General features: G+C 36.9%; 2 protein-coding genes across 5 annotated transcripts in view; both read right to left on the reverse strand.

Annotated features, from left to right (window-relative positions):
* The window catches only part of ANKRD12 (ankyrin repeat domain 12), a 110082-nt gene extending 109675 nt beyond the window's left edge, over positions 1–407 (reverse strand). For 2 of the 3 annotated variants that reach the window (XM_004683744.2, XM_004683743.2), the window contains exon 1: positions 231–407. The gene's annotated coding sequence lies outside the window, so the exon portion shown is untranslated. Of the gene's footprint in view, positions 1–99; positions 207–230 lie in introns of those variants that run through there. The other variant, XM_012725875.1, reaches the window with a different exon arrangement.
* A 3752-nt stretch (positions 408–4159) lies between these two features.
* The window catches only part of NDUFV2 (NADH dehydrogenase (ubiquinone) flavoprotein 2, 24kDa), a 32818-nt gene continuing 18736 nt past the window's right edge, over positions 4160–18241 (reverse strand). For both annotated transcript variants that reach the window (XM_012725959.1, XM_004683745.2), the window contains 4 exons: positions 17618–17786; positions 15831–15940; positions 8693–8769; positions 4160–4308 (listed from right to left, as the gene is read on the reverse strand). In XM_012725959.1, coding sequence (XP_012581413.1) covers positions 4215–4308; positions 8693–8769; positions 15831–15940; positions 17618–17786 — 450 coding nt within the window. In that variant the 3' untranslated portion in view covers positions 4160–4214. The remainder of the gene's footprint in view (positions 4309–8692; positions 8770–15830; positions 15941–17617; positions 17787–18241) is intronic.

Consider the following 18241-nt stretch of genomic DNA (forward strand, 5'->3'; position numbering starts at 1 on the left):
GGCCACTAACGGCCTGTCACTGTCAAGCCGGCAGCGCCCGGGGTCGAGGCCAGCCGGGAGGCGCGAGGCAGGACGGGGTGGGCAGGGCGTGTCCCCTACCTTGCTCCGGGGAGGGGGGACGGGAGCGGCGCGGAACTGAGGGGTTTCCTCCCAAGCGCCGGGTACGGGGCTCGAAACCGCGCCCCTCCTTCCTCCTCGCCCGTCGCCACGCCCCCCTCACCCGCACGGACCCGAGGCCCGGTCGGCGCAGGAGGGTTTACCCCCTGAACGAGTGCCTCTGCGTCGCCGCCGCTGTCGTCTCCGCCTCCACTGCAACCGCCAGGAACGCCGCCGAGGCCAGGCTTGAAAACATCTCCGATCTCAGTCCGTCTCTCACCACAGCCTCCTCGCTCCCAAGGCAGCGCCGTCAGGCGATTGGCTGGGGTGCAGGCACGTGACTCCGCGGACACGGGACGGGCAGCGTGACCGCCCCGCCCCCGGCGCCACCCGCCCCTTTTCTCCGTCCCTCCCCGCGGCCCCTCCGCCGCCGCTCTTTCAGCTCCTGGAAGCGCCGCAGGGCGGGGGAGTCGGGCTGTACCACAAGAGGGCGGCGGGGGTTCTGGCCGGAACTCCTGCCGACGTGCCCGGCCCTCTCCACCTCACCCGGGTGTCACCGCCTCCTCTCCGCCGTCACCCGCCCAAGAAGGAAAAAGAATCAAAGGGTGGGCCAGGAACGCAGCGCAGGCGCCACGGACGCTTCCGGGCCAGCGAGCTCTGCCATCACGTTTTGTGGCGACCGTGGCGGGGCCTGTGACTGGAAACTTCTGGAAATGGCGGCGATGAAGACTCTGTGTAGGGTATCCATGTTATTTTTGCCGGGCTGAGTGGACGCATACAGGGGTTCGGACGGGGTAAAGCGATGCTGAACTGGAGGCAGAGATAGGGTGTCTGCCCCCCGAGTCTCTCGGTGGCAGAAGGCCGGTCCCACGCCCTTGCTTGCTCCGTCGTGCGCCTGCGCGCCGCGGTCGGGAACGCACCTGCGCTGGAACTCACCGGGGCGGACGAGGACCCGGAGCTCCGCCTAACTGGCACGCGCGCGTTCTCTGCGCCGGGGGAGGGGCGGTGGTGGCCCAGGACCCGGCCGGCCAGCCAGCACGTATTCGGACACCTGCCGGGGGTTTGGGGATGGTGGGGGGGGGCGGGAGGGGGAGGCTCAGATTCCCTATACTACCCTCGCTCCCATCTTTTTTTCTTCCTTTCTCTTGATGTGACCTGTTAAAAAATGAAAAGTGCTTCCACATCTGAGATTGATTTGGTGTAACTGCTCAGGTGGAGTGTGTGGAAAATTTGCTGTCCTGGCGTGCTAGCCGCTGATATTCCCACTTCCTTTAGAAGCTTGTTATTTACAGGGAGGTTAATCTGCGACAATTTGTGCATGCCTTTAACCAACGAAGGGGTTACATAATCTGAGGGAAACCTTATTCTCACTCCGTTTTGGGAGCCATTTATTTGCATCGAGGTTAATCTTCTATTTATACAAACCTTTAACCACTTGGGATTATGTAATTAGAGACAAACCATCCTCAGCAGTGGTCTCTAAATTCTTAAAATACCCACGTGTGATTTAATGAGTGCAGTTACAAATTTGTCAGCACAGATGAGACTTAAGAATTGAGCAAAAAGCTTAAAGTTCAGAGCTGCTTTTTATAAAACATAAGATTGTTCGTTTTTCCTTTAGCGTTAATGAGAGCACCCTGTGGCTAGAGGTGGAGCATTGTTGCATTTAATCTGGACATTTATAGCCAGAAATACAGAGGGGGAAACCCCACTAAAAATTGAACCAGATTTGACAACTCTTTACAAATCTTTTGAGTTGATTTTCGATAAGTAAAATAGTATTGATGGCAATAGCTATCAAAATTCAAAGTTCCTCACTTCAAAATTGAAAGCTAGCTAATCTGTATTTGCTGAATTTAAAATTAGCCATAATTTATGGCAGTACCTCCAGTGAACACGTTAAGACTCAAGTCAGTTATGATCAGCTTAATTACTGACTGTAAAAGAGAAGTTCAGTACAGAATAAATCATTGGGGAAAAAAGTTTTAATGTTCATACATGGTAAATTATAAATCAGGCTGGCCCTCCCTGGTGGTGCAGTGGGTGAAAGCACAGCACTAAGAAGCTAAAGCCACTTCAAGCATGAGTTCTAGCCCCATCCCGGAGGTGACCCACATGGCGTGGCAGGCCTTTCCTTACCTGCCTGCTCCCTGCTCCCCTCAGCAGTGTACTTTTGCCAGTCTGCCTGTTCTGCTCCCTACTCTTGTCTCTGGTGAATCCTCTCACCGCCCCTGCACCTCTGGCCTGTACCCCAGTTCTGTAGGCATAAATAAATAAATCTTTTAAAAAAAATTATAAATCAGTCACAATTTGTTATTTGAAAGGTTCAGATGAAACTTAAGCAAATTTCATTAAAATTTAAAACAAAACCTGGCATTAGATTCTTTGCCAGGTGCCTAAAGGAAAATGCGGAGGAATAAAAAGGTCCCTTTGCTTTCTGTGACCTTGAATTTCCTGGTAAAAATGCCATAAATTCTTCACCACTGAAAATGTGAAAAGTTGAAGTCTTGCTGATTTTTGCCATTAAATCTCATTGCTAAGCAACAGTCAGGAACTGAGAAGAGGAAATGAGAGAATGAAAGGTGGTAAAAATACAAACAAGCCCTCTTCTATTCTACTTGTTTGAGAAATAGGCTAGAATATAGCATCATCTCCAGCTCCCTATAACTGGGAAGAAAATTTTAATCATTGTGTTTATATTTTTGAATTTTGTTAGTGGGATTTATCTACCAAGAATTTTTAAAAGCGAATGAGGAAAACTCATTAAAACAAATTCTCTGCATAAAATTGATGAATTTCAAGGAAATAGACAAAAACAAGATTCAATTGAGGATGCAGTACAATGTAATCAATGTATTGATAATGGTACAGCATGCCTGTAGTTGTAACAAATTTTCTAATCTTAATTAACTCTTAGGCTGATAATCAGTGTATACCTTGTATTTTCCACCCAGCATCTGAGTTGTCAAAGTGTAAGAGTCTTACAAAAATCACAAGTAGTGTTAATAATGAAGTACCTGTTTTTCCATAACTTTAAAGAAAAGTTTAAGAGTTAACAAAGAGAAGATAGCCAGTTATGTATGTTCTATTTTAACAAAGGATAAAAATAGTCAAAGTAGTTGCCTATAGCGGAAGAGCTGAAGAGGGCTCTATGTGGAATGGAGGTATTATTGTTACTTTTTGTGCCTTTTGAAAAATTAGTTATTGTGTACAATTGCAGATAAAAATATTTTAAAGACACTCTTAAATAATTGTCTTTAAGTATCACAATTACTGTTCAATAATTGTCACAAAAGCAAGACCAATGACTGTAAAATCCTACAAGTGGATTAATTTAGATTTATCCCCCTATATTAAAGTTGGCTATAATTTTCAACATTCAAAAATAACAGTTTCTTGAACCAGATATAATACATAAAAGGTTCTCTTCTTCTAACCTGTAATATATATTCAGCTGACAAGTATATTTGTATGCCTGCTCACTGATCTTTCCAACTCGAGTGTACTACCATTTTTTTTTTTAGTTAAATCACTCGTCAAAGGCACCACCTCTTCAATTTTCCTCTTGATTAATTTTTAAACACTTGCGGTGTCAGAATATGCAAGGATAAAGTGAAAAGTTTTTTGTCTTTAAAAGTTAAACAATACTTCTAGAGAAAACTACCTTTTATCATTACAACTACAATCTGCTTGAGGTTTTACATACCTGACTGAAATACAGCAACAACTGTGTGCTGTAAATATAAAAATTAAGTAAAGGGAGGTTTATAGAAAGAGCATGTTAACTTAAGACTTGGCTATGGGTAAAATGGGAAAGCAAAAATGTATATGACTGAACTTTTCCTTTTAATAACCTAATATAACTGATAAAAGTGAGCCTGTCTTGGAAATGGGTAATACTCAATCAACTAAATAGTTCTTGTTATGGAAGAATGTCTTCATATTAGTAGATATCAAAAGACTTTAAAATGGTGTTTTGAAGCATTAACATGGCACATACAGTTGCCAGTTACAAGTTATCAATGTGTATAGAGAGCACAATAAACAATCTAAAACATTTATGTACACAGGTGATTCATACTTTATTCTCCAACAATATATTTACAGTTGAATATAAATTAAAGGCCTGCTTGCACACCAAAGCCAGGCCCTTTGGGTGGTTCAGTCAAAGAGGTCAGACCCCCAGCTGGCTCACATGAGAAGCGTCCACTCCTGAGGAGAAAAATTGGTAATGTTAAATTGACCCACAATCTGCTTTAAAAATCTTTTACCTTACAACAGCCCAGTTAAATAACTATTTCCCCCCACTCCCCAAAAATTGGCACAGACTATTTTTAGTTCAAACATTTCAGCTGCTGCAAGACAGTCTCAATGTTAAATTTTCTATTTTCATACACATAAAAACTTTTCATAAATATGGAAAGAAAAAAAAACAGCCACTAAGTCTGGCTCCCATTTGTTGAGACATGAACACTTTATTAGCTTATTTAATCTTTATAACAATGTCTTAAGACAGGTAATAGGCATTTATTTTACAGAACCTAAGTATTAGAAGATTTGCCATCTGCATAAGTATCAGAGCTAAGAACTATGGCAAGAATAACCCAACACTACAGACATCTTTTAAAATCATGTTTTAGTACTTAAGTAAGTATACTACATGTTTATTTCTTTCTGTATTTAACTGTTACTTAGATCAAGATCCCTGTTACAGTGAACATAAAGGAATACACACTTAAATGCTGTGTTAGGATATAAAAATTACACTGAATTCCCTTAGAAATTTGAAGATTTGGGAGGCTGTCCCGTAGAAGTGGTGAAGGCAAAATCTACTTGTATTTATGTTCTAAAGGTTTTATTGGTAATATATTTTTTAAAAACACCCTGATTCTGAACCAGGGTGACTGAGTATAGTAAAAATAGAAAATAAAGACAGATAGTGATGCAGGAAAATACAGTCACACCGGTAGAAGAACCTGTCTTTTTCTTCACCTCCACACATATTCGTCCTCAAATTGCTCCATCACTGCCCTGTCTAAACTCTGCTGCTGGAGTTCAGCTCAGCACCTACTCTTATTTCATCCTCCTTATTCCCTGGCTTTGTTAATTTACCTTGTTCCTGCACCAGACTTAAGCTGAAGAATGTGTTCAGTTTCTTTTTACTCCCTCTGGCTTTGTTCTTCATGTTCTTTCATAAAGGTATCTTATATTGTGCAAAATTCTAGGGAGTGCAGATAATATCTGAGATGTAAAAAATAGAGGTAGGCTACAAAATATACAAAAATATAGGTGGTTGCTGGTGAACAACTATGGAGAATAAAATCACTTAGTTTTTTTAATACTAAAAATAGAGCAGTGGTGGGTATTTTAGCAATATTAAAATAATAAGCACTAAACTTTAATAACTTCTTTATAAAACTAAGAATGAGGAATTCAAATTGGATTTTAAATTGATTTAATAATTCATATTAAAAATAACTTCTATTATAACTAGTAAGCAGGTTTAGAAGTTATTTTCAGCACTTTTAACCGAAAAGAACAATCAGAGCACAAATATTAATATCAAAAAGTATCTGTCTTACCATTGGTTTAATGTTTTCCTTCTAGATATTATTTACTGAAAGTAACTTACAAAGCAGTTCTGAGCCACATAGGCAGCTATCTTTTACTAATTTTGGCCAGGATAGATTTGATAATGGTACTCAGAAATTACTTTCTAATAAACCAGTTTTTCTCTCAATTCAGATTTACAGTGATCACTTCTTTCAACTGAGTGAACAAAGAGCTTTATTATACAAGTACTAAAAAAGTATTAACCAGATTTGGTTTATTTCAGGAATAGCTGTAACTGCATTTCGATTATTACGCTATCATTCTAGTTTCTCTAATTATCCTATATAACCAAAAAAGATTTATTTGGGAAAGGTAAAGTAGTTTTTATATGCTGAGAAGATACTCTAGACTCACCATGCCCAAATATAAACCTTATATATTGGTGGACATTCTGTTATTATTGAAAAATAACTTCCGCTTTTTAAATAAGAGGAAATAAGTAGAAAATACAAATAGGTTCAGAAAGCTGAAATCTAGAACACAGTTAAAAAAAAAATAGCCCCAGTAAGTATTTACAATTACTGATAAACAACATTCCTATTAGATATTGAAAATGCTTAACTGTGGACTTTGTTTCTGTTTATTCATGTTAAAATAGAATGGTCTGTTATATTAAAAACAGCAACAAACTCTAATTTCACCCCCGGTGGTTTCTTCCAAGCTTACAGACTTAAATATCTTTTACATGTTTCCAGCCCTAATCTATGCCCTGAATTCTGGGTTCATATTTTCTTTTAGCATCCAACCATCATGGATGTATAAGAGGCATTTTGAACTTACCATGTCCAAAACTAAGTCACTTTTTCTTCCTTATACTTGCTCTACTCCCTATCTTCTCTATTTTAGTTAAAAGTACTGAGGTGCTCAGACCAAAAAAAGCAATCACTTATGATTCCTCTACGCCACAACATCAAGCAAATTTTAAACTTGTCTTCACACAGCAACCAGGACACTTATTTTTAACCAGATTATTCATGTCAATCCCTACTGAAAACATTCCAGTAAGAGTTTCCTACTAGATTTGGGATTTACCCAAATTAATTATGTGGACTACTACCTATGCATCTTGCAGTTTCCAAACACTTTTCTCCTCCATCAACTCACTATAATCATACTGTACTCTTCTGTTTTTTTCTCCACACCTTAATACATATTCTTTACCCTCCCTGGAATAGTGTTCCTCCACTTCTTTATGTGGGTCCTGAAGTCATGGCTCTAATGTCCCACCCTCAGAAAGAAGTCTTTGTTGATTTACCTACAATCATTTGCTATCTTTAACTCTGCTTTATTTCTCTTCACAGCACTTGTCACTCAGATACTATATTAGTTGTCTTCATTCCTATATGAGGATTTTGCCTTCTTTATAATTACTTGTACAATATAAAATAGTACATACTACAGGCACTCCAGAAATACTTGTGAAGTAAACACTGAGGGAACACAATAAAACAAACTACTTTTGATAGATTAATGCTGGCAATATTAGGATTAATCGATCACAATGTTCGTAAGAAAGGAAGCAAGCAGTAAGTTTCAAATACTAAAATTATAACTACAGAATTTTAAACAATCAGAAAAGGGACATCTAAAGAAATCAAGTGGATTTCATGTGTAATGAGATATTTAAAACAAGTAACCCCCAAAATTGAAAGAAGCTACAGGTTTAGTACAAATACAAGAGTAACAGTAACTTATTTTAAAACATCTGAGTTTTTAAAATTAGCTGAATCTTGTAGAAAATATTATGAACTTTGTTTTGGCCCTAAAAATTCAAGTGTGGCCCAAGAAGAAAGTTACTAGGGAGAGAATGCTATATACCTCTTGAGGAAAACTATTCAAGTTGAAAGTACACACTTCTTAGAAAAGAAAGTTATAGTCAATAAGGACTATCTTGCTTTTACTATAAACTAACGTTGAGCTCATTTTCTTTTAAGGCAGAGTTAGTGATCTACCAGTACATTAGGTACTTTTAGAGCAGACTATAGACTCATACCTTCTCACCTAGTAATTCAATGTTAGGGAATTGTTGTTTATGCAAGAAATAAGAAAATGTATTTTAAAATGAGAACAAAGAACACTTGTTTAAAAAACACTAGAATATGTCATTAAAACCTACAAATATGTTAAAGAAGTGAAATTTTATATGACAAGAAAAAAAACACAAAGGGATACAACTATATAAAAACATGCAAACCTTAGCTCATGTCAAGAAAGAATTTCAAATGAAGTGAACACACAGATATGGAATAGGGATTTGCTTAACAACAAAAGTTCAAGTTCATAATTAAAAGAAAACTAATTGGCACAACAATTAAAGGATGGGATGGGAACAACCTGGATAAACAGTATTTAAGTTGAAACAGGCATTAATTCCAAGTGCATTTAATGGTGTAATGTATGCTGAACGAGAGTTGATGTAATTAGACCTTGAGATTCCAGGTACAATGTCTTGAACAAATGAGACAGCCCTACAATGCTTCACCATGTTCAGCACATATCCCAAATACTGTGATTAATTTAAATAATATATTTAGTCAAACCTACAGATCAAATTAGGCAAAAACTATGATAGAAAAACAAAAGTAATGTCCATGTTAAACCTAAGAAAAAGATACAAGGGATACAAAATAGCAGTCATTTGGAAAAGGTATGAAAATTATCTTGTAATTTTTCAAAAGGAAGAACTGGCTCTTTAGAAATTACAGTGAGACTGAGTCACACTCTTTTATCAGCATGAGTCTTTAAACAATGGAATAGATTTCCATTTGTCAGTAAATTTCCCATCTCTATAAATACAATTAGATGTCTGATTCTTATCTGACATGTTTCTACAGGAAAAAAAACTGTTTTAGATGACAAATTAGTTTAGACATTATCCAGTGTTCCTGCCAACAGAATTCAGGGTATACATTTTTTGAAGTTTAGATGAAAGACTAATTTAGGTTAAGCTGTTAAATTTTGTTATATAAATATAAAAGCATACCTTGGTCCAGGTTTTGGCATTTTGCCAGCCTTGAGTTCATCAATAATTTCTTCAATATCCTTAGGTGTCAGATCCTCCTAGAGAGAAAAAAGTTTAGTCAAAGCTACAGTTACTTCAAATACTGTGTGATCTCACTTATATATACATCTGAAAATAAAATATAATGTTGATTATACCTAAAATTTTTAAAAAGCAATAAAATTATTTTATACTGTTAAAATCTTAGATCTAAGTGACCCAACCTTCCAAAGTTTGTTTCTTCATTTATAAACCTACTTGGGAATGTTTCTGAGGACTAAATGAGAAAATAAGTAAAATAGTGCCATGCACATATTCAACAAGTGCTGGGTTCCTGAAGAAAAGAGGTGTAAATAAAAACTAGTAACATCAGTCATAATAATTAAAAAATAGATGCCTAATATCTCCTCCCTAACTTAAAGACCTTAATTTCTGACACATTTTTTGTAATGGTCTTGCCTTTCCAATCACCCTTTCAATCAAAGCAAGTTTTAAATTTACTACACTGTACTCCTGCCTAAAATTTTCATCTTAAGAAAGAATTCAGCAATTTAAAGAAAGAAATACAACTAAAACAGAGACACTTGTCTGTATACATAACCTAGTGTGAACATTAGGTTTAATCAAAAGTCAGTTACAACAGAATGGGCAATATTACAATCAAAGATATCTAATATTTATCCGCTTGCCCCCTCCAAAACTGTGAAATATTTAAATATGTTTTGTTGAGAAAATTTTGGTTCTATATTAGAGAAATTATGATTCTTACTGTTATCTAGCCATACAGAATGTCTTTCGTATTTCCTGGATGACTAAGTATTTATAAATATAAAAGGCTGCTTTAAAACTGTTAAAGGATAACAGGCTTATGGTTACAGATACTCAGAACCTCATAGCTAGAAGGTATCTTTAGTCACTAATAATTTTGTTCCCCAAATCTTTATTATGAAAAATATAAAAACTACACGAGTAATCACATCCCTAGCATCTGAATTCATCAATTTTAAAGTTTGCAGCATTTTCATGTTGCCTTTTTTCCCTGGTTGTATCATTAAAGCAAGTTGCAGGTATTGTAATAGTTCATCCCTAATAATTAACAGTCATCTCTGAAGAATGAGAAAATTTTCTTATATAACTTAATGCTATTACACACATATGTAACATTAATTTATTAATAAAGTCAAATGTTAACTCCATATTCAAATGCAGCCAATCATCCTCAAACTGTATCTGATTAACAGTTATTTTCCTACACAGAAGCCAACCAAAGTTTATGTGACCATTTCATTTTACCCACTGCTCAAATGAGATATGTAAAAGTTAGCTGCCTGGGTGCCAACCACAACTGGCCTCAATGAGCCTCAGGGTGAGTTGCACAGCTGCCTCAGGGTGGCCCCAGTTTTGTACAATAGCTACACTGAGGAACCTGGCCTGGATGAACTTCAGCAGGGTTGGTTCCAGCATCACCCCACATTCGAAAGTCCAGGTGCCATCCTAACCAACCAGTAAATACCTAGAACAGTGGGAGAGGAAGACCTATACCAACAAAAGCCCACGTCTAGAGTAGCAGAGCAAACCCAAAACAAACAATGGGAAAAAATAAAAATAAAAATTGCTAAGCAAGTCCTCGGGAGAACCAAGTCACAAATACATGGAAGACATCAGATACAGAATTGGAAATTATCATAATTAAGAAAATAAAAGAATAGGTATAATACAAAGACAATCCAGACAAGCAGCTCAGAGATATGCAAGAAAAGTTGGAAAAGAAATGACTGTTATTAAAAACAATGAAAAGAACATGAAATTAATAGAATTGGAAGATGTAGAGCCAGTCAATGGAGATGAAAAATTCTGGAGAATATAAAAAGAATAAACCAAAATGTAAGATCAAATCAGAAGCATTTTGAAAATTATCTGACACTACAAGGAAAAGGGTGCCCACAAGAAGAAAAAGGGAAAGGGAACTGAAAATTTATCTAAAGAAGTAATTACTTTAGAAGGCCCTACCTGGTGGTTCAATGGGTTCAAGTGCAGCACTGTGGAGCTGGCCACAGCTGCTTCAGCCCAGTTCCAATCCCCAGTGAGGGGGTTGCCCACATGGTGCAGCAGACCTCTCCTGTATCATCAGCTGCTCCCCTCAGCCATGTGCACTGTCAGTTGGTCTGTTCTCCCCACTCTGTCTCTGGTGAACCCTCTCAATGCCCCCTGAATCTCTGGCCTACACCCCAGTTCTATATGCATAAATAAATAAATCTTTAAAAAAAAATAGTAGAAAACTTCACTTAAAGAAGCTAAATATACCTGAAGACTTCTCTAAAGAACTGCTCTGGGCAAGAAGAGAATGGAGAGACATACATGAAATACTCCAAGATAAAAAAAGAAGGCCAACCAAGAATACCCTATTTGCAAAGATCTTCAGATAAGAGAGAAAAACAAAGTTCTTCTCAGACACATAGAATCTTAGGAGTTTGCAACCACTAAATAACCCCTCCAAGGGTGCTATTTTAAAATATTAAAAGGAGCTGTAGGGTCCTCCCTGGTGGTGCAATGGGTTAAAAAAGCACAGCACTATGAAGCTATATGCTGCCACTGCAGCATGAGTTCAATTCCCGACCAACTAGGTGACGTGTCTTGGAAGACCTCTCCTGCCCTGCCCACTGCTCTCTCAGCAGTATAGTTCAGTAGATATACCTATTCTGCTTCCCATTCTCTCTGCTGACTCCTCTCATCCCACCGACCTTTGGCCTATACCCCAGTTCTTGTATGCATAAATAAATGTTAAAATAAATAAAAAATAAAAGGAGCTTTAGTATTTAAACCAAAGGAGGAATTAATATAAAGAACTGAACAAGGAATTAAATAGAATCACAAAACTAGAACAAAAGGGCAGTAGCAGACTTTCATATATTAATAATCACTCTAAATGTTGGTGGTCTGAAATGAACTCTTTTATAAAAGGACACAAAACATCTCGCTGCCTTAGGAAACAGATCCAATCTTCTGCTTCCTCCAAGAAACACACTTAAATTCCAAGGATAAACATAGACTCAAAGTAAAGGGCTAGAAAACAATTATATATGCAATGGAACGAGGATAGTTTGTTCAATAAATGGTTCTGGGGTAACTACCACACATGTAAAAGAATGAAACTAGACTACTATCTATACCATGTGCCAAAATCATCTCAAAATGGACAAAAGAACTGAACCTAAGACTGAAACCATAAAATACATAAAAGAAACATAGGTAAAACACTACAGGACAAAGTAACATCTTCAAAGACTAATCCCCAAAACAAAGAAAGTAAAGGAAAAGATATAAAGAGCTGGGATTACATCAGCTGTGCAGCAAGAGACATTAACCAAAACAATGAGGCACCCTACTGATTAGAAAAAAATTTTTTGCAAACTACACAACTGCTAAGGCACTGATCACAAAGATCTACAAAGAACTCACAAGACTCAACAAAAATAATCAAAAAATGGGCAGAACTTAAAAGACACTTCTGCAAAGAGGAAATGCAAATGGCCAACAGACATAAAAAATATTCAGCATCTCTTATAATGAGGGAAATGCAAATCAAAAACATAATAAGATACTGAATGGCACATGCTCAGTGAAATAAGTCAGAAGGAAAAAGAAAAATATTGATGGTTTCACTTATAGGAGGAATATAGGGAAACCAAATAAGGGATCGGGGAAAAAATAAAAACAATAAATAAAACAACAAAAACAAGCAGACAACTATAAATCAATGACATTCTGCAAGGGAAGGAGGGAGAAGGCTCAAAACGAGGGTGGGAAGAACACTAGGGGCTATGGTGATGGTGTACTGGTGAATCAGTGGTGGAAATACAAATGAGGATTATACCTGAGAAAACAAAGTAAGCAACGAAAAAAATGTATGTATTCATTAATTAATAAAAACCAAACAATTCTACGAGTAAGTGCTTCTATCAGATAAAACAGACTTCCATCTTAAAAAGGTAATAAAAAACAGATATAGATACTATATAATAATTAAGGGAACAATGTAATAGGAAGAGGTAACATTCATCAATATGCTTACCAAATGAAGAAACATGAAAATAGATTATTACTAACAAATCTAAAAACAGACATTGGCGCAAATACATATATGGTGGGGAAAAGAACAAAAAAATCCAAAGAAAATAATAAAAATCAGAACAGAAATAAACGAAATAGAAATCAAAGACCATCCAAAAGATAAATGAAATAAAAATCTGGTTCTCAAAAAAGTTAAATAAAAAAGTTGCAACACTGCAGATATTCATAAGATAAGACCAAGTACTATGAATATTTATATGCAAACAAGTTTAACAACAAGGAAGAGATAGTCTTAGAATTATAGTCATCCAAGGCTGAATAGGGAATAAACAGAAACCCCAAACAAACCAATTACAAGGAAGGAAATTTAAAACAGTAACCAAGGCCCTCCTTGGTGGCACAACGGGTTAAAGTACAGCACTAACTATGAAGCTATCTACAGCCACTGCAGCACCAGTTCAATCCCCGCCAGGGAGGTGACCCACATGGCCCAGCATGGAGGTATGAGGAGACGCACAATGGTGGGAAAACTATACAGTGATTACACCTGAGGGGGAAACCCTATGCTGTGAAAAAATTAACAAAGATGTAAGAAAAAGGTACTTCATTAAAGAGTCAATTTAAGGCCCTCCCTGGTGGCGCAGCGGGTTAAAGCACAGCACTGAGAAGCTAAAGCCACTTCCGCATGAGTTTGATCCCAGCCTGCCCCGGAGGTGACCACATGGCATGGCAGACCTCTCCTGACCAGCCCACTGCTCCCCTCAGCAGTGTACTTCATAGATCTGCCTGTTCTGTTCCCCACTCTGTCTCTGGTGAAGCCTCTCACCGCCCCTGAGCCTCTGGCCTGTACCCCAGTTTGTATGAACAAATAAATAAATCTTTAAAAAAAAAAGTCTATTTAAAAAAAATAAGCTGCCTTGCTTAAAGACCATGTAACTACTAAGATGCTTTACCACTTGGATAATTCTCTAGGTCACTATATTTATACTCAAAATGTTTCATACAAAACTTTCATGTCCTAATTCTTTCTAAAATCAAGATTATGGTGTGTAATGTCAAAATGTATGAAAAGGGAAAGTTGATGCCATATTTTAAAAAACTCTTTTAGAGAAATTTGAAATCAGTGACCATGAAAATGACAAAAATCACTAAGTATGAAAACACCCTGGAAGTCAAAAAGGGCAAAGAAATTAAATTTCAGCTTGCTTAAAAAAAAAAATTGTACATTTCCATTTCAGGCATCATCGCAAACCAGCTATCCTGACTGAAATGTCTAACAACCAATAATGCTGGATAAAATAAAATAAAAACTTTAAACTTCACCAATATGCTGACAAAAAAGTAACCAAAATCAATAAACTCAAGGAAAATCCAGACAGACAGGCAAAATGAGCTTCAGGCTTATAAACTTAGAGGAAGAACCGAAGCCTCAGGTCGACTTCTTAAACCAAACTTATGACCCATCAAAGCTATTATTTTTATATAAGGGAAAACTAGAGAGCCCTCCCTGGTGGTGCAGCGGGTTAAAGCACTAAGAAGCTAAAGCCACTTCCGCAAGAGTTCAATTCCCGCCTGCCCCAGAGGAAATCCACCTGGCACCTCAGACCTCTCCTAAACCCCCCCCCACCCCCGCTGCTCCCCTCAGCGGTGTACTCCATGGATCTGCCTGTTCTGCTCCCCTCTCTGTCTCTGGTGAATCCTCTCACCCTCCACATCTCTGGCCTGTATCCCAGTTCCATATCAATAAATAAATCTTTATTAAAAAAAAAAAAGAAAACTAGAAAGCTGTCTCTCAAACAAATAAAGAAAAAAAACTTTACTAGTCTAGAATTTTACACACTGGGGGGAAAGCGGGAAGTATAAGAAGAGATTTCTTTTATGTTAACTGTATTTCAAGGAGGAAGACAGAAACAAAACAATTCCCTTCTTGAATTAATCCTCCTTCAATGCAGACTTCAAAGAATTTCTAGAAACAAATTTTTAACAAATATGAGTTAGAAAGCTATTATGGCTGAAAAACATGACCTAATGAGGGCAGGAAGCACTAGTTAACTAAGAAGCTTCACAAATTTGAATTAGTAGTTGTTTAAAAAGTACATGTCAAAAAAGAAATCAAAATGTAATTGAAAATATTTTCTAAAATCAAAAAAAAATTAAAAAGGAAACCTGCATGCCTACTTAAAAAAAAAAAGAAAATATTACTTCTCAAAACTTTTGATGACCAACTAAAGCAGATTTAGAAAGTCTCTGATACCATCTCTATAAATTTAAAACAAGTCATCCAGTGTTAGATATTAGTGTGGCCATAAACATTTAAAAAGTTTTAAGAATATGTATGGGAAGAATACACACTAAGTTCTTAATAGTATTTATCTCTAAGACACAAAGGAGAGACAAATGATTTTGGGGGCTCTCCTGGTGGCACAACAGGTTAAAGCACAGCACTATAAAGCTATAGGCAGCCACTGCATCATGAGTTCTATTCCCTGCCAAGTATGTTATCAATTTGGCCTGGCAGACCTCTCCTGACCTGCCCACTGCTCACCTCAGTGGTGTGTTCCAGGACATCTGTTTGTTCTGTTCCTCATGCTGTCTCTGGTAAATCCCCTCATACTCCTGTACCTCTGGCCTATACCCCCGTTTATGTATGGATAAATAAATAATTACATAAAAAACAACAAAGAAAAAATGATTTTGAGTGGAAACACATACTTTACCTACTGATTATTTCTACAAATAACAATATTGATAAAAATAATTACACCTGAAATAAATGTGGCAAACTGATCTATTAGGTCTTGGTGATTATTTTCCACAATTATATGTAAGTTAAGTTTTTCACATTTTAAGAGTTTTAAAGATGTCATCATCTACTGGAATTAAATGCAAAGATGTCTAAAAAATTTTTTTTTTTAATTTCTGGATATTTATGCTACCAGTATCTTCTAAATGCATAATTCAGAAACACCTACAGGACGGGAAACCAATATTTTAAATATTTTAAATATAACACCACACAAGTTTAATTTATATGAAGTAAAATACTCACATAGTAGTTGTCATTTATTTGAACCATTGGTGCATTTACACAGGCTCCTAAACATTCCACCTCTATAAGAGTGAAAAGTTTGTCAGGTGTTGTCTCCCCAACTTTTATTCCTAAAAATATAAATAATTACTGTAAGGGCAAACTTTATTTTAATGGTGAAATAGACAACAACATAATAGAGATAAAACGTATTAAGCGCATCAAATTTCTTAAAGTAATCTGTGTTATTATAGAACAAAGATTTATATAAACTTGTTTCTTTAAAAACTATCAAATTTCAGGGCCCTCCCTGGTGGCGCAGCGGGTTAAAGCACAGCACTAAGAAGCTTAAGCCACTTCCACATGAGTTCAATTCCTGCCTGCCCCAGAGGAGATCCACATGGCACAGCAGACCTCTACTGACCCACCCGCTGTTCCCCTCAGCAGTGTACTTCGTAGATCTGCCTGCTCTGCTTTGTCTCTGGTGAATCCTCTCACCCTCCACATCTCTAGCCTGTACCCCAGTTCTGTCTGAATAAATAAAAAAATCTTAAAAAACAATCAAATTTCAAGGGCTCATTTCCAGTATTTGTTGCTATACAGCAGTACATCAGACTGTAGTTTTGATGGCTATAATTAACCTACTAAAGTCAGCTACTATCATATTAGCTAATTTCCAAAACTTATTAATATTATGAGGAAATTAGGTACTCTCTGATCTTTTGAGAAGGCATTTGGGGAAACTATAATAAACTATTTCTTGTAAACTTCAGTATACAACAGTACATATATACAAAGACGCAGATACATGAAAGTAACTGCAGAATAACTTTTAATAGAAAAATGTGGTAGACATACACTATGCTATAATCAAAATAAAGCACAAAAACAAAAGACAAATCATTAATGTACATAATTAAAACAACTGAAATGACATAAAATCTGAAACTAATATATCTAGTTATTACCAGAATTTGTACCTCAGTAGAGGTTTGAGCAGACATCAGTTTTCTGTTTTATATATTTCAACACTGCCCAACAATTTTCAAAGCATGCAAGTAACTTTATATTTAGCACACCAAAATCAAGGCAACTATTTTCATTTGACATATAGTTATAAATGTAACAATGGCATTTTCCTATGGAAAAGTGTCCTTTTATTTTATAAATGCCACTTAACATCTTATTTAAAATGTCCCTTCCTGAAACAATCTTTCTATTCTTACATCTTGTTTCAAGAATCATTTTGAAAAACATATGGACAAGGTCCTCCCTGATGACGCAATGGGTTAGAGCATAGCACTATGAAGCTATCTGCAGCCACTGCAGTATGAGTTCGATCCCCAACCATGGAAGTGAACCACATGGCATGGCAGACCTCTCTTGACCCCTTGCTACCGCCTCAGCAGTGTACTTTGGTAGATCTGCCTGTTCTGTTCCCCACTCTGTCTCTTGTGAATCCTCTCAAACTGCCCCCCCCCACCCACCCACACACAACTCTGGCCTGTACCTCAGTTCTGTACACATAAAAATAAATAAATCTTAAAAAAACATGGACAATACAATTACTTTTCTATCACAGACTTTCACATAATAAGTACAATTTGCTTTTAAGACAATGAAAACTGGGGCCCTCCCTGATGGTGCAGCGGATTAAATACAAAATAAGAGGAAATAAAGATGGGTTAACATAGTAAGAGAGCACGGGTTAAGTACAGACCTAAAAAATGAAACAGGAGGAATTAAGATTAAATCTAGAAAGACAATTCTATTTTTCATGAAAGGTATAAATATAATGTGCCTCGTACCAAGTTTTTTCTGAATGGCCTCGAGTATGCTGTCAGAGTTACGAAGCATGCAAGGTGTAGTAGTGCAGACTTGTATGTGATACTTTCCAACTGGTTTTCGGTTATACATAGTATAAAAAGTTGCCACTTCATATACTCTCATTGGAGGTACTTGTAAAACTTCTGCAACCTAAAACATTAGGAAATTTGTTGGTAACATAATTACTATGTTTACTGAACTTTAAGTTGTAAAAAGCATAATTTCAGGTGAAAACAGAAAACAATTTCAAAAACAGAAAATAAACCTATATTTGACATATACCTTCAATTTTTACAGATACTTTTATATTTAAATACACACAGCCCAGGTATAATAGTTACAGCACTTCCTTTGCCCGTTTTTACTTCACCCTTTATCTTTGTAAAATCATCTTTTTCTTTTTAATTCAAGTCTTTCACTATGAAGAATTTTTTATCACATCAACTTTTGTGTTATGCAATTTCATTTTATAAACAGCAATAAGTTAGTGACCAAATCCCAATAAATTAAATAATTATATATATTAAACCTTCCACTGATTTTGAAAGATAGCATTGATGGTGCTAGAGTACTGGTACACTAAGTGCACAAAGTATGGCCCCCCC

Source organism: Condylura cristata, unplaced genomic scaffold, assembly GCF_000260355.1.
Source record: "Condylura cristata isolate star-nosed mole 26May11 unplaced genomic scaffold, ConCri1.0 scaffold00016, whole genome shotgun sequence".
NCBI lineage: Eukaryota > Metazoa > Chordata > Mammalia > Eulipotyphla > Talpidae > Condylura > Condylura cristata.